The sequence below is a fragment of the Perna viridis genome, chromosome 3, assembly GCF_037379345.1.
Source record: "Perna viridis isolate PV_CMFRI_1.1 ecotype Kerala chromosome 3, ASM3737934v1, whole genome shotgun sequence".
Taxonomy (NCBI): domain Eukaryota; kingdom Metazoa; phylum Mollusca; class Bivalvia; order Mytilida; family Mytilidae; genus Perna; species Perna viridis.
In genome coordinates this window covers 30,304,451-30,319,961 of record NC_142447.1, presented here as the reverse complement: position 1 = coordinate 30,319,961, position 15,511 = coordinate 30,304,451, and the positions used below count along the sequence as shown (strand labels likewise).

At 31.8% G+C, this 15,511-nt stretch overlaps 1 protein-coding gene across 7 annotated transcripts; it reads left to right on the top strand.

Moving 5' to 3' along the window:
- The first annotated feature begins 84 nt into the window (after positions 1-84).
- Positions 85-14,362, top strand: LOC148621816 (uncharacterized). Of its 7 annotated transcripts, none has more exons than XM_088576566.1 (10): positions 85-671; positions 1,140-1,186; positions 2,156-2,544; positions 2,987-3,004; positions 6,138-7,019; positions 7,769-7,856; positions 8,260-8,308; positions 8,869-8,985; positions 10,228-10,316; positions 14,060-14,362. In XM_088576566.1, exons 3-10 carry the CDS (start codon positions 2,202-2,204, stop codon positions 14,214-14,216), a joined length of 1,743 nt encoding a protein of 580 aa, XP_088432692.1. In that variant the 5' UTR covers positions 85-671; positions 1,140-1,186; positions 2,156-2,201; the 3' UTR covers positions 14,217-14,362. The 7 variants fall into 7 exon arrangements, with proteins under 7 accessions (XP_088432692.1, XP_088432695.1, XP_088432690.1 ...); XM_088576569.1 differs by lacking the exon at positions 1,140-1,186 and adding an exon at positions 12,777-12,792 and having other exon boundaries at positions 85-804; XM_088576564.1 differs by having other exon boundaries at positions 85-804.
- The last annotated feature ends 1,149 nt before the right edge of the window (positions 14,363-15,511 follow it).

Below are 15,511 nucleotides of genomic sequence, written 5' to 3'. Positions count from 1 at the left end.
GAACCTTGAGAGGATATAAAAAAATCACAAGTAAACCTAAGACCCTTGACCATAAGTGAGAAATTGATAAAAGGGGGTTTGCAGCTAGCATTTGCGCTTTATTTGGCCCAAAATTTGCACAAAATTTTCAAACAAAAAAGGGGATAAAACCCCTAGATCCTTTCCTTGGGGTTTGTCTAAAAACAGGATGGGCATTTTTGGATACATTTTAAGATATAAGTGTAGTTTTACTTAATGGAATTAAAAAATTTTAAAAGAAAAATAAAAGTGCTTTTAATCAATATAACAGTATAAGTGTTTTTTTTAATGTCAAATAATAAAGCGAAAATCTTGACAGGAGTAACTTTCAACTGACTTAAAATGAACCTGACACATTTAATCAATAATGAACTTTATTCATCAACATGTCCCCCTTTTCACTGCCATTTTCTTGTCAGAAAAAGTTTGTCCTGTCAATAATGTAACAGAATTTTTTTTTTTTTTTCCTGTTTTAGGCCACCCTCCTTGGATCCGACACTAGTATCATTAAATTATTTTTAGATCGAACCATAAAAAAATACAGTGGTCCAATAGATGTGTGGTACGAGTCGGTCGTGTATTCAAATGACGATTGTCTCCCCTGCAGGCGAATCTTTGAAAGTTGTTTATCTTGCCGACGTTATTTGAATGCTGTTAGTAGTGTAACGGGTAACTTATCCGCGCATCAAAATATGCAATGGGCACTCTATGCACAGAAGAATTTTGACCACAAATAAGAATCGTTCAACAAATACATAAACCAAACACTGATACAGTAAACTAAATGTGCGTACAAGTACAAACACGTTTAAAGAAACAATATCCATTAAAACTTCATGTTATTATACCCCTTTGAGTATATTTCTTTAATATTTAGTAGACATTGTCTATATAAGATTGCACTGTGAGCTTCCAACATTCTTGATGTTCTTAACTCTTGTTACTTAGTTTGTCAAATTATGATCACCAGCTATACTTCAATTACTTGTCAAAAAGTAATCTCTTTTGGGATTAGTCAGAGAGTATATCTCACTGCATTGTATGAATGATTAAATAAAAAAAGTACCTTTTGCTTGAACAAGTACATTTATGTCTTGGACCCTGTTTTATTCTTGTTTCAGGGAACCTTTGAGTTGTAAAGAACTTTTCATTCAGTTCAATTTTGTGTGTATGTGTTTATTTTTGATTTTATTTTAATAATTGTTGTTTACCATTAATGATTGTTATGTTGAGAGCCTTACTGAAAATTAGAATAATTGGTTACCCTCTTTAACTAAAGAACTATTATTACTATTAATATAATTCATACTTTTCTCCAGAACAATTATGCTAGATATATGAAATTTAAGTTATATTAATTTTTTTTTATAAATGTGTATGTGAGACAGGACTTTCAACTTCTATGTACATTTGTCGTGGACAAGTGGTACTTCATATTTAAATTCAATACAAACTGAAAATTATACATGTACATGTAGATGCATTTAATTTTACTTTTTATTTCTCCAAAATAGATAAGTGATATACATGAGATAAAGACTCGGTGACAGCTACATGTACACATGATCTAAAATTGAGGGGCACAGCACCTCTTCTTCCTTTTGTTGTGTCCTCTGCCTTTCAGAGACTAGCTATATTTCAGTCTTTACTGTCTTTTATATAATGATTTGTTATTTTATACCTTGTGGTGCTTGCTTGAACCAAGAAACTAATCAAATTATGATAACATTATTTTTACCATTATGTGTAAACACTGCACTTAGGGTTTTGGTTTTGTTGACTCATGTGTAAAAGATTGTCTACCTATTATTTTAATTTTCTAGTAGGGTCAGTAAAGGATAGCATCTATACATTTAATTATGATAACTTTTAGTTTGAAACATAAAAAATTTGAAAGTCAAAGGACAAAACAAAAGTACTAAGGGCCAATAAACAACATGCCACAAAATAAAACACATAGAAAACGAAACCTATAAAAAAAACAAACTGGACTCTACATAACACTGGGACACAGATTTAAGTCCAAGTTTGTCTAAAATTTTGAAAAGTGCATTTCTATTAAAAAAAATTCTGTTACTGTTGTTTGCATTGCTTGGGTCACAACCGCTGTAAGAATTTGATATTTTGTATCTTTTAGACAACTAAATACTTATAGATTATTGAACTGGTAAGGGGAGATAATCATGGAATATATTGGACCAGTAGCAGGTGGTGCTTTGCCCAATTGTAGGATCAGATGTAATGGAACGAGAATACAAGTTGGAAGCCGTGACTTTACCTCAGCAACAGAAGCTTTGTCTGCTTACCTTGACCAATACTCTGGCCTCACAACTCAATATTCCTCCTCATACAAACGTGATGTTTCAGATTTACTAGACCCAAAATCAATATTACACATGACAGCAGACAGATCTCTTCAGACAGGCATTAGAGATACTGGTATAGAGATGAAACTAGCAGACACCAAGGCTAATATCAGCAATACATTTGATAGAATGGAAAAATCCTCCAAACTCAGGGCTGAAGGTATATTTGGATTCCCCAAATATTTCTATGCACTCATTTTCCTTTCATGAATAGAACTGTTGGATAAAAAAATATATTCCTCCTGTTAACAAATTTGTAACTAATAAGGTAGGCTTTTTATTTTGTAGGGGCAATGCTCATACATGTAGGTTGTTATTTTAAAATGCAAACATTTCCCAACCAGCTAATTTTCTGTTGTAACTAAAATTCGCTCGTTAATTATAAAGTGTGCTCTCAGTAACTTGATATTTTTGTTGTTAGTAGATTGACCTGAAAACTAAAAAAAAATAATTGCATGGCATTCATCAATGGGCTGCTGGTACTATTTTCATGTGTGGCTATCATATAATATCACAATCATTTCTGTCATCAATTCAACATATACATTCATTTGGTGTGGTTCTATTAAATCGTTTCATCCATATGATATTAATTTGGTCAGGCCTCATTCAGTTACAAGGTAAGATCATTGGTGTAGGCTAACATGTGTGTTTGTATTATTTACACTGAGAATGGGATGTGACAAATTGACTCATCTTTGTATTATCATTGGATAGTAATGTTTAGTTAGATTTTATAAGTGAGAATGCAACTTAAAAATCAACCTCAAATGAGTAAACTATCTATTTAAGTAGCACTCCAGCTAAGAATCATGCAAAATGTGATTCATGGGTGAAAAGCCTACATATTTTTATTTTTGATATTTTGTTTGAAATGTTATAGTAAACAGAAAATAACATATGGTTTTTCATATAACCCGTGCTTTTAGGAGATAAAAATTATATAGAATGCACAGTAGATTTCAAAATTAAGGGAAATAACTCTGTAAATGACGCTCAAATACAATAGAATCTACTGGATTTTCAAAGTTGATTATCTCCTAAGAGCAGGCAGATTTGAATGAATAATTACCCATTTTATAGTATAAACCCATAAAACAACTTAATTACAAAATTAAAAATATGTAGCCTTTTTTGGGGTGTATCACATTTTTTAGATTTTGCATGATTCTTAAAAAGACCTTATACCTTCTTTATAAAAGAAACAATGTCACATCCCATAATTCTTCCAAATATGTATACAGTCACTGAAGAAAATATATCTTATAAAATAGCTTTAATAATTCATGGAATATGGACTACCACTAGTAATACATGAAATACCAAAATCCTTTTAAAATATTTTCAGCTTACATCCTTGGTGTTGTGGTATCTAGAACAATTTAGAATGATTTTTATTTGTTTCCACTGAATGGTAAAAGAAATAAAGGTATAGCCATATTCTGTGTTTTATTGGCAAAAAAGAATCTGATATCCTCCAGATCGATACCATATATAGTCTTTGTATTTTTCTTTTACTATGAGTGTTCATTAATTTAAATGTTGTCATTCTATGCTTTTTTCCCCATTAAATATGTTCAACCAGGGTTTCAATCTACTTTCAATAGTGGAAGGTCCTAGACTTTTTTTCAAATCATACATGTAGGTCCACTTGAGGAAAATTGAAAGTCCACGATAAAGTGTCAGTTTTAACGGTTGAAGGTCCAGGATCCAGATAAATGAATTTCATAAGTCTTAGACCAGAAATTGAGGGTGTCAGACCTCAAATCACCACTTATTTGAATCCCTGTCAATATATGGCAATGCTGTTTTAAGCTCGCCGGCCACATACACTATCTGAGCTATTACCATTACTCTGCATCCGTCGTCATTTTCTGTTGTTGTTAACTATTACTCAAACATCTTCTCCTCTGAGATTGCCAAATGGATTTGGATGAAACTTAGCATGATTGTTCCTTATTGATCCATGGAAAAAAATGGCCACCATTACTAAAATTAGAATATAGGGGACAGACAGCAGTTTTTCACATATATCTTCAAAACCATTATGTTTCGCCAAATTCTGACTGAATAGAAGTGTTCAGCATGATGAGAGCTACCTATGTGCCAATTTTCATGAAAAACTGTCAACTGATGTTTGAGTTATTGGCTTTTTTCGATGTTTATGGCTTTTTCTGAAGTTATTTTTTTTTTAAATGTGCTTTTTCAGCATTTTTTTTGTCAAACATGGTAACAAAGCATGATACATTTACTTACTTAGATAATAGGGCATGGTTTGCCTAGTGAGTGATTCAGGCTATTTGAGAGCCTCTTGTTAGAAATGGGGTTAAGGTTTATTAGTACCTTACAATTAAACGAATATGTTTAGTACAACAGTTTATATTGATTCAGGTACAGGAAAATAAATGTGAATCTTCTTCAGCTTGAAGAGTATTATAGAAGTTCCCATGGGTACAAATTAGTGCATGTGCTCTCCACAGCAGTAATAAAGGCTTATAACTTTAGAGACCATAATAGATCTAAAGAAAATTTTATTACTGAAATGGTCCTTATAATAAGGCATTCAAAGTTTTATTTATATTTAATTTTCAATATTAAATCAACCTGATGACATAAGTCTCCTTTTGTGACTTATTGCCCTTAAAAGAACCATAAATGGCGATCTTTTCTGTTCTTGGCTTCTATCGAGAATCATTTTTGATATATTTTGTATATTGCAGATTGTTACAGCTATGTTTAACAAACTGTAGTATGATTAAAATTCTTGTTGTTATGCTGTTTTATTCAATTATATAACAGGAGCATAGGAGCTTAAACTTCATTCTTAAACCACAGCTATTTATGTTGTGAAACTGTTGTATTACTATATACTACTGCTTTTTATACTGTCAAACCTCAATTACATGTAGCTTAACTATTCCAATCTTGACTAATATATATATGTATATTTATGCATATTCCATTTATTGCTTTAACTAGGGCTTATACAGAAGTAGTGCATTTTTGTCATTGGCATTGTCATATTTGGTAAACTTTTCTTCAGAAATCGTCTCTGATTCTGACAGACAGATTTTGAGGAAAATTGGCATGCATTTTCTGTAGGATATTCTGCACAAGAAGTATGATTTGATTTTTGATCCATTAAAAACATATCCATCATATGTATATCACCTTTTTCAAGATGTATTTGAAAAACTGTGAGGGATAGAGAAAATGAAGATTTTCTTCTTTGTCTTGAAGAGCTCTACAACAGCTTCCATTATAATAAAGTTGTGGGATGACTTCTTGCTTAATATAGTTACTGCCATTGAAAGTCAAAAAATGATGTTTGCAGTTTTTGGTTGATATCCTGGAAAACATTATAGATAGAAAAAAAAATTTTCAATTGATGAAATGATCCTTATAATAAGGGCTACAAAAGTTTCCTTTGGGTAAAGTAGTAGGATGACTCCTTGTTAGAGTTATTGCTCTCGAAAGGCAAAAAAAAAATGAATTAGGTGAGTGATTCAGGCTCCTGGAAGCCTCTAGTTCAGATTCTAGGATGATATGCTACAGATTAACTACATATGTACATGTACATGCAAACAATTTAAAGTATACCAGTATATTGGTACAATGTAAAAGCTACTGAAATAAATCTCTTCTTTTTTAATAGATGATAGTCTTATGGCTGAGTATTGTTAATCATTTAGGCAGTATGTTGTAGCATTGGAATAAAATAAAACATGTATTTCAGTGTCAATCTATTTACAGCTGAGGATGCATTGAACAGATCAGGAGAGCTGTTATATCAGATACAGACTGATGAACTTCAGAAACCTTCTAGTGATATAGGTAGCGTGTCTACTGAGGCACTGATGACAATGAATCCAACAGCTGGATATTCAGAACGTAAACATGTTTACTCATACAAAAGACCAAAACAGAAAGGCAAATATGAGCCTTTAACAAACAGATCAGATAATGCAAATGATTTCTTTGATAAAAGACCTCCAAGTAGTTTTAATACTCGAGCTGGATCTATACCTCTTCGTGAAAGAAGTCGATCTGTTTCACCAACATCAAATCGTCAGAATGAGAAACTGTTCAAAAAGCCTCAGAAATGGATAAAAGATCCAAATGTAACAGACACCAAAGCTCCTAGCTGGATTGATGCTTTAGATATAACTGACCCTGCTGAGTCATTGTGGTCCAGAAGGGACCTCCGATCGGGGAGACCACCACCAAGCTGGGTTAATGGATTGGAAGGCTCAGATATTACAAGTTTGGCAACACATAATGTTGGGGTATCAGAACTATTAGGGAATGATACTGTTACTTCTGCTAGGGGGCTAAAGTATGATGATTTAATGAAGTCTCCACAGAACTCACGAAGAGGAAGAGGGAGGGACAAGTTTGACCTTACAAGTCAGTTACCAAGGGAAGTAATGGAAAGCGGTAAAAATGTAAACAAAAGCAATGACATCTTAGAACAATATATGGATATTGGTAGTGATAAGAAATCAGATTCAATTCTAGATTCGTTAAAAGGAGATAATAGAGTGCCAAGATGCTCCAGTCTTGATACTGAAGCATTAATTGCAGGAATGTCAGCTCCAATGCACCATGAAATAGCTGGGGCTAGTCCTATTACAGGTATACCAATATATATGCTGGGAAATTTTGAATTTAACTGCAATGTATCATTGAACACAAAAAAAAAATTATAATTATCTACTCATGGGGAACAAAGTCATCATAACAATTATCTATGCAGGTTTTTACTTACCCTTTGACTTTTAAAATACTAAGTCTCTGATGTCAGTCTAAATGGTTGAAGCATATCAGCAGATATCTTTGAAGTAGATGTTGTTATTGTCTTTTCAGTGATTTTCCAATAAAGATTTCCAATAAGAGAAATATGCTAAATATATCCCACACTACTAAATGAAATTCCCAATTGTGACTTGAAATATTGTCTCAAGAACTGTACATAATTAAAATGAAAGCTTGAAAGATGTGCAAAAATACTCTCTCCATTCTTCAAATTTGTCATACATAGGTCACCTCATGGACCTCACTACCATGAAAACTGTAATAGTCCTAATCAACAATTTTTATTGGAATCACTTTTGAAGTGTTGATAAAAAGAATCTTTGCCCTCATATTCATAGATTATTTCCCCAAGTCACAATTGTCATGTTCCCCCTTTGCATGGGCCCCAGGCCCCTTCCTCAAAAAAGTAGGAATATCACTGCTAGTTGACTCAGCTTAATCTTTCAGTGAACTGGAAATTTTATACAATGAATACTATTTTCTTATTGCAAAAGTATAAAACCTTTAAACAAGATTGTCAAAATTATACTTATTTAATTCATAAGTAGTCGTACAATTTGCTTTTTTAGGAACACCTCTCAAGCCAAGACGGGCTCGAAGTCCTGACACAGATATTGTGCTAGAAGGGGACAGACCATGGGAAAAACAAGTAGCATTGTAAGACAAATTCAACCATTGTTAGAACAAATCACAATGCCTCAATGATAGTGTCTAAAAAGTAAATGAAGAAGAAAGTTACTGTAGTTCATTATAAGGTTTAGAAATGCATTTAGAATGTAGTAGTTTGCACCATGTATGTTTATCCAATTTGAGATGTCACAAGCCAATACAGTTAATATGATTACTCTTTTCAGGGGTTTTCTTATCCTTAGAGTGAGATGGAAACTTATCTCTCATATTCTAAAAGAAGTGGTTTTAATTCCTGCATATCATGGTCATTTATGTATGTATATATTGATATATACTTTTCCAGTGATATATAAGTACTAATGATTATATACATATGCTGTATGCAGATACATAATTTTGTTATATAAAATTTTTTTCTTTAATTTTTCAGTAAATCACCAGTTTATGTGGATGAAGATACAAGTGATTCTGATGTGAAGGTAAAGATATCATGGTTTGTCTGAAAATTGTCCTGATGTGCAGATAAAGGTATCATGGTTTGTCTGAAAATTGTCCTGATGTGCAGAAAAAGAAACTGTATCTTACGTATATAATTAGTAGTAAATACAGCAGTTTTGAGTATCTTATAAAGTCTAAAATATTTGATGTGTATCAAATTTTGTGATGTCCCACCCTTATCTTACTCGGAGCTATCAGTTTCATGTAGAGTCTTTGAGATATTTTGTGATGTCCCACCCTTTATCATATCTTACTCGGAGCTATCATTTTCCTCGTAGGGTCTTTGAGATATTTTGTATACTGTAATACTCTCCTATTCAAATTAATGATTAAGTGTATATTACGTGGCAAAATGTGTATCACATGCCATATCACTCTATCATTATCAGTCCTTTGGCCAGAGACGCTCATGCTTTTACAGGTATCATAGGATTATATAGCATATGATACAGATTTTTCCATGTGATATTCTCTATAAATAGTAGGATAATGAATTAATTGGCTGAGTATCTTAATGTTTTAATTTCTATTTATATTGAAGGCTCCAACATACACTGGAAGACTACAACCAGGAAGTCTAGAGACACTAAAGAATATGCTTTACAAATTACAATCAGAGGAGTCTGGCAACTCTAGAGAGAAACTGCTGGCAGCTCAGGTTGGTTTTACACTACAGAAGTTTTTTTTATACGAGTCCATGTTGAACTGTCGCCAGGTCAGATTGGTTTTACACTATGGGAGTTTTTTTAGACGAGTCTATGTTGAAACTGTTGGCAGGTCAGGTTGGTTTTACACTACGGAAGTTTTTTCATACGAGTCTATGTTGAAACTGTTGCTGCTCAATTTGGTCTGTAGAAAACCTTAAAACAAGTCGACAATCTAAGAAAACTATTACATACACTGTAACCTAAATAAACTTGAAACTTGTCTATACCAGTCATTCTAGGAAGTCCCTACTCATTGGTTTTAATGCATTTTCAACTTTGGTAAACTGAGCATCTCTCTTAACTAGGGATGTCAACAACTGAGTACATGAATACCAAAAATGATACTGGAGTAATTGTCCAGTGAGAAATTTCCCCCTTTTTTCTTACATTTTTTTCTTGGGATCATCACTAATCACAGGAAAAATCATATATTGATATTTAGTGCTGAACTGAACACTTGTCTTTTCTTAAAGACAAATCCATGGAAGTATGGGTACTGCAATTAAATGATAGCAGCATTTCCAGGTTTGAAAAGTTTAGAGAACCCATCACACCTTAGTCTGATCTCCAGTAAAAGTTTAAAGCCGAAATGTCTTCTTATCACTTTGAAAATGCAGATCTATAGTTAAAAGGGCATGTTCTTTAGTATTGCTTGATGAAACAAACAAATAATGAAGTGTTAGTTTCTCACCAAATAGAAATCCCTAGCTGACTAAACCAAACAAATAATGAAGTGTTAGTTTCTCGCCTAAGTGAAATCCCTAGCTGACTAAAACAAACTAATAATGAAGTGTTATTCCTCACCAAATTGAAATCCCTAGCTGACTAAACCAGACAAATCCTTCACTCTTTAGGTCTTTAGTGTACAAAGTTTTCTGTTTAGTAAAATGTTATTTTCTTGAGGACAGATATGTTAAGAAATTTTGAAGATATTGCAATGATCAAGATTAAGGCTACTTCTCACATAATTTAACACTCTAGAATCATCATCCTTTAATGGATGGAAGAAAATTGTCAGTGCTTGGTCTTTTTGAATATCTAAACCCATCTGATTTGACATGTCATAAGTCAAAGCTCAAGATCATTGTGTCTTTCAAATGTGTCTATCTCACAAACTCAGTAAGAAGTGAATGAATTTGTTTGGTTGAGCACCACAAATTGATTTAAATTAAAAAAGAAAGTCTTTCTTTCAGACTGAATTGAACATGTCTAATGAAGAATTAGAGGATGCCTTACGTGATTATAACTTTGAAGATGAACCTGGTGGCAGGTCACTGGAAAAGTAAGTACATTTCTACACACCTTGTTTAAAACTGGCACTAGATTTTTTAAAAAGATTATTAGTTTGGTTTTTTTTTATTTTGATCAGTCATAGCAGCTACATGGTATATGCACTTAGCTCTAGAAATCACCTGTTTTTTTTTGTTCAGTTACCTTTTAATTGAAGTTTATCATCTTTGAGTATTATACATCTATTTTTTATTTTAATAGTGTTGTGTTTTCTATTGTTGTCAACCTTTATAAAGCTTCACTTTGCAGAAAGAGCTTCAGTTTGTTCAATCACTAGTTTGTATCATAAAAAGTTAAGACAAAAAAGACCTAAAATACTTTTAGTTACTTATACTAGCCCAACTAAACTTAATTCTGTAGTGTAAAAGCTTTTGTTGTTAATTACTACAACAATAAAGATTTATAGAGAAGTTTGCTAAAGAACTTCAATGCTTACTCATATGTGAAGAATTTTATTAAATTTATATTCATTGTAAATACTAGTAATTTATTTGCATATATTTTGAGGTATCTTTGTACAGAAGTTTAAGTCAAAGTTTATATTGATGTTTTATTTTCTAAATCACATAATTTGAACAATTAACCATTAAATTTTGTGATAGGAAATGACACTTCATTTATCATGAACACAAATCCAAAATTTTCACTAGGCCTTTAGGTCATACAGTCATACAGTCCCTGGACATAGTCATATCACTAACAAGTTCACATCATGATCCACAAATTCATACTGTTTATAAAAGAAAAAGGAACAGATACACATGTATGGTGAAGTGCAACATATGCACCACCATTTAACCTTTATAAAAATAGTAAGTATCTACAGAGATCACCAAAAGGTCTTCAGTAAGTGTAAACACAACTTTCAAGTTAGCTCTGAAAGGCCCCCACAACAAAAGTAATAAAATGCAAAGCAACAGAAGACCCTTCTTAAAAAAAAATAATAAAAATCAAATAACAACACACACATACATTAATGAACAACAATGTCAAACACTATTGACATTAGGGTGAAATCATAATCATGATAATGTCATACAATCTATGAATATCATGTCATACCATCAACAATAAACTTGATACCAGTCCATGAATATCAGGTCATACCATTAACCATCAAATTCATACCAGTCCATAAATATCATGTCATACCATCAACACAAAACTTGATACCAGTCCATCAATATCAGGTCATACCATTAACCATCAAATTCATACCAGTCCATGAATATCATGTCTTACCATTAACAATCAAATTCATACCAGTCCATAAATTTCCTGTCATATCATTGTCAATAAAATTCATACAAGTCTATGAATATCATGTCATGCTATCAAGAATCAATTTCATACCAGCGCATGAATATTAGGTAAAATCATCTACAATGAAATTCATGCCAGACGATAGATATCAGGTCAAACCATTTACAATCTGATTCATACAAGTCCATGAATATCAAGTCATACCATTAACAGGTCATAACATTAACAATCAGAACGAAAACTTATTTTAAAACCTTTTTTTTACTTTACTTTTAGCTTTGAATTAAATGTAGATGATTTTGTTTGTACAAAATGTTACACACAAAAAAACCTGATGCACCTCAGTGTTTTTTAGTTTGCATGGGTTTTCTCCTTAAATGAAAAATGTAATAATTACATTCAGTCCATAATTTTACCATATGATATTTCTTTTTTAACTTGACAATCAGAGCAGATTAGTGAATTCTTTTTAAGTTGTATATACAGTCATAAGTTGTATACCTGCATACCTGTTAACCTTCTTTCAAAATCAATGAAAAATTAAAAATCTTCCACTTTTGTGAGAGGTTTTTGATTAAAATAACTATATTGTCTGTGAAAAATACAAAATTGTTGAATTTTTACACCCAATATATACTTTTACATAAAAATCACCAACATGAAATAGTGACAATCTCCCACATGAAATGTTCAAAAGACTGACAGTTATGTACATGTCTAAATATGAATCATATGGATTGGAATGAGGCAAGAATTTTGGAGATGTACCTTAAGCAGAAAAATAGTCATGTGTATTTTTTTTTTCAATTTTAATGTTCAAATTATTTAACATCACATGTTAGAAAATGATATTTTTTGGGTTGATGCTTTTACAGATTAAGGTACATATAGTTTGTATAGCGAAGGTGAAGTATAAAGAATGTATATATCTATAGATTAATCAAGATAGTCCTATCTTTGTTTAGTTGTTTATGAAATGTGTTCTTATGGTAAAGGAAAGTTGCTTTGGCGTTGTGTGTTTCCTACCAATAGTCTCTGATACTTGCAATTTTTCAGTCCATTGTTTCCACAGCTAGTTAATTTCCTATGTCATTTATGCCCAAACACTATATATATAATCTTTACCTCAATGTAGTACTTTTGTATTGTACTTGTTGTATGACAATGAACTCATTATATACTTTGTCAGGAATCTCAAACATACTGTAAGTATGGATTGTTCTGAAGAAGCCAATTTGTTACAATAATATGTAAGTTTGTCATAGCAAAGCAAAAACAATAGATCTATTGGTAGGAATTAAGATATGAAAAATGCTTCAGTTTTTTAACATTATTTAAGATTTGTTTGTGTGGAGTAAGAAGAGGGAAAGTTTTCAGCTAACTTAAGTTATTTCCCTGTATAAAATATCAGCTTTTTCCTTGTTTTGTGTCTTAAATTTAAGATCAAAACATTACACAACATATATTTAACAAATAGTGTTTATTCCCTCTGCATTTCTCAAGAATAAAGGAACTACATATTCCTTCTAAGACAAGGGAATGTATTCATATCTTGCTGATGCCAACTGTAGAATGCCATCCTAGAGCACTTGCTTGGAGTGGCCTCTCATCACTCAATTGTGAAAAAATGTACACTTAGATTGTTCTTAAGTACTTGTCAATCTGATTAAAGTTAGACTACTAATCGTTCCATTCAGACACTGCATGCAGGATTTAACAGTTCTCAGAAGCTTTCTAGTTTTTCCCTTTGAATAATGCTTTCACAATCATGAAAGCTGAAATCTGATTGGCTGGCAAGATCCTACATGAAGTGGCTGAATGGAACATTAAGGTTACTTAAATAAATGAAAGGTTGCCCACATTTTAGTTTGTTTCTATTTAATGAGAAATATAATACTTCCTTCAATGAAACATGTAAAGCATTTTCTCATATACAATTTTGAAATATTTCTGGTCGAATTTAAAAGGTGCACTGTAGTGCATGACATGATGTAGAATACTCCTGCATGTACACAGGGGGGAAAATAAACATCAGCAATTCACAGTAGTCATAAATATTTCATTCTATTACTTTCTTTTAATTTCTGACTGTTGTAATACTAGTTTTACCTTTAAGTTCATGTGTATATTTTAGAAGTATAATGTTTTGATCAGCTTTAATGTAAAAATGCTTAAAACAGATGAATGTTATTCTGTAATGATTGAATTAATGTAGAACTTATTTGATGGCTTGACATAATATAACTACGTATTAGATTCTTCAAGGGAAGATGAGGTTCATCATATTTTCATGCTTTAACTATCATACTGCACATTACATTTTCTCCTATGTTGGTCAGTGTTGTAAGCATCTTTTTAATGTCTGATTCTTTATTGAAGGGAGATCATTTTTAATGTCAATATTTTATCAACTTCCTTCCAGCTTATTGAAGTTTCTGAAAGTAGACATTTATTTTGTTTCTCTCATTACAGGGCATTATCGCATTTAACAAAACTGAAAACATTGGTTAAGGATGGGAAATCTTTACGAAGTCGTTCACCATCACCACATGTAAGGTTACAGAGTAGATCACCATCACCACATCACCGAATGTCATCCAAGTCACCATCTAGACATTCTGTCACCTAGGGGTGACACTTGTGATACTGTAGGATTAATCATTGAGAATGTACTTGTAATAAATTACTGATATTAGTATTGTATTTATAGCAACAAAAACTTGCCATATATATTTTGCTAAAGAATTCATTTTTAGAATAAAAATATCAACAATATTGCACTTTTATTTATATAAGCCATTACAATTTTCGTTAATGATATCCATTAGAATTTAACAGTGTTTATGTTTATCGTGTTTTTACATCAGCTCAGTTTCAGAAATATTTCAAAATATATAAGGTAAGACATACATGTAGCTTAGACAAATAACTACTGTCATGTATGTAGCTATAAAACATATAAATTAACTATATCCTAAAATAGCTGGCAATAGTCGGATCTTTTTTTACATTTGATAACTATATAACTAATATGATTCATATGCCTTGGTCTACAAAATTTGTTGTGTCTAACTTTAAAAACAAGTTATATTATAAAAGTTCTCGTCTTTGAAAACATATATTTGACAGCTAGTTTTAGGTTTATGTTTTGAAACCAACATGATCTTCTTTTATGCTATGTCTATTGGGTCAAATTTTTCACAAGGTCTACATGAGTTAATGATACTCTAGATAATCAGGCCTTAGAAAAGTGTGCACCCACTTATATAGGAGTTATTGCTCTTTATAGGTAAACATAAGTTGCAAGCCTTTAATATATACAAGTACATGTATAATGTACAATGTTGGTCATGTGTTTATAAATTTTTTTTACCATGGCTGTGGTCCAAAGTGTTTTGAAGCAGGTCAGAAGCACGTCAGATTAGAACAGAAAACTTCATATGGATATAGTACTAAGTATTCATACAATACTTGCTGTAATAACACATGATTTCATAATTTTTTCTCTAACAAAAAAGTATAAAAAAAAACTAAAACCAAAACTAAACAAAACAACAAAAAATCCTAACCCAAGTACATAAGTACCTGTGCTTTTATTCAGTTTTGGACTTCAATATATATTATGTGTACAAGTAATATCTATCGGCAAAAAAAGGCCGAAGTGTCAACAATGGGACAATTCAAATATGTCAAAATAAAAATGCATTGCCAGAACATGAACACAGGAAACAAAATATGATCAATACACACAATGTAGTTAAACCAATAGAATAGATAACAGATAAAAGAAAACTGAAGATAAGGACATCAAGACGTCACACATAAAACTACAACAATAGCTAAAGAACTACCACAAACAAACCGGTAGTGACATCAGGTGCCCAGGAAGGGTGAGCATGTCCTGTTCCGCCATCGTCATATTGA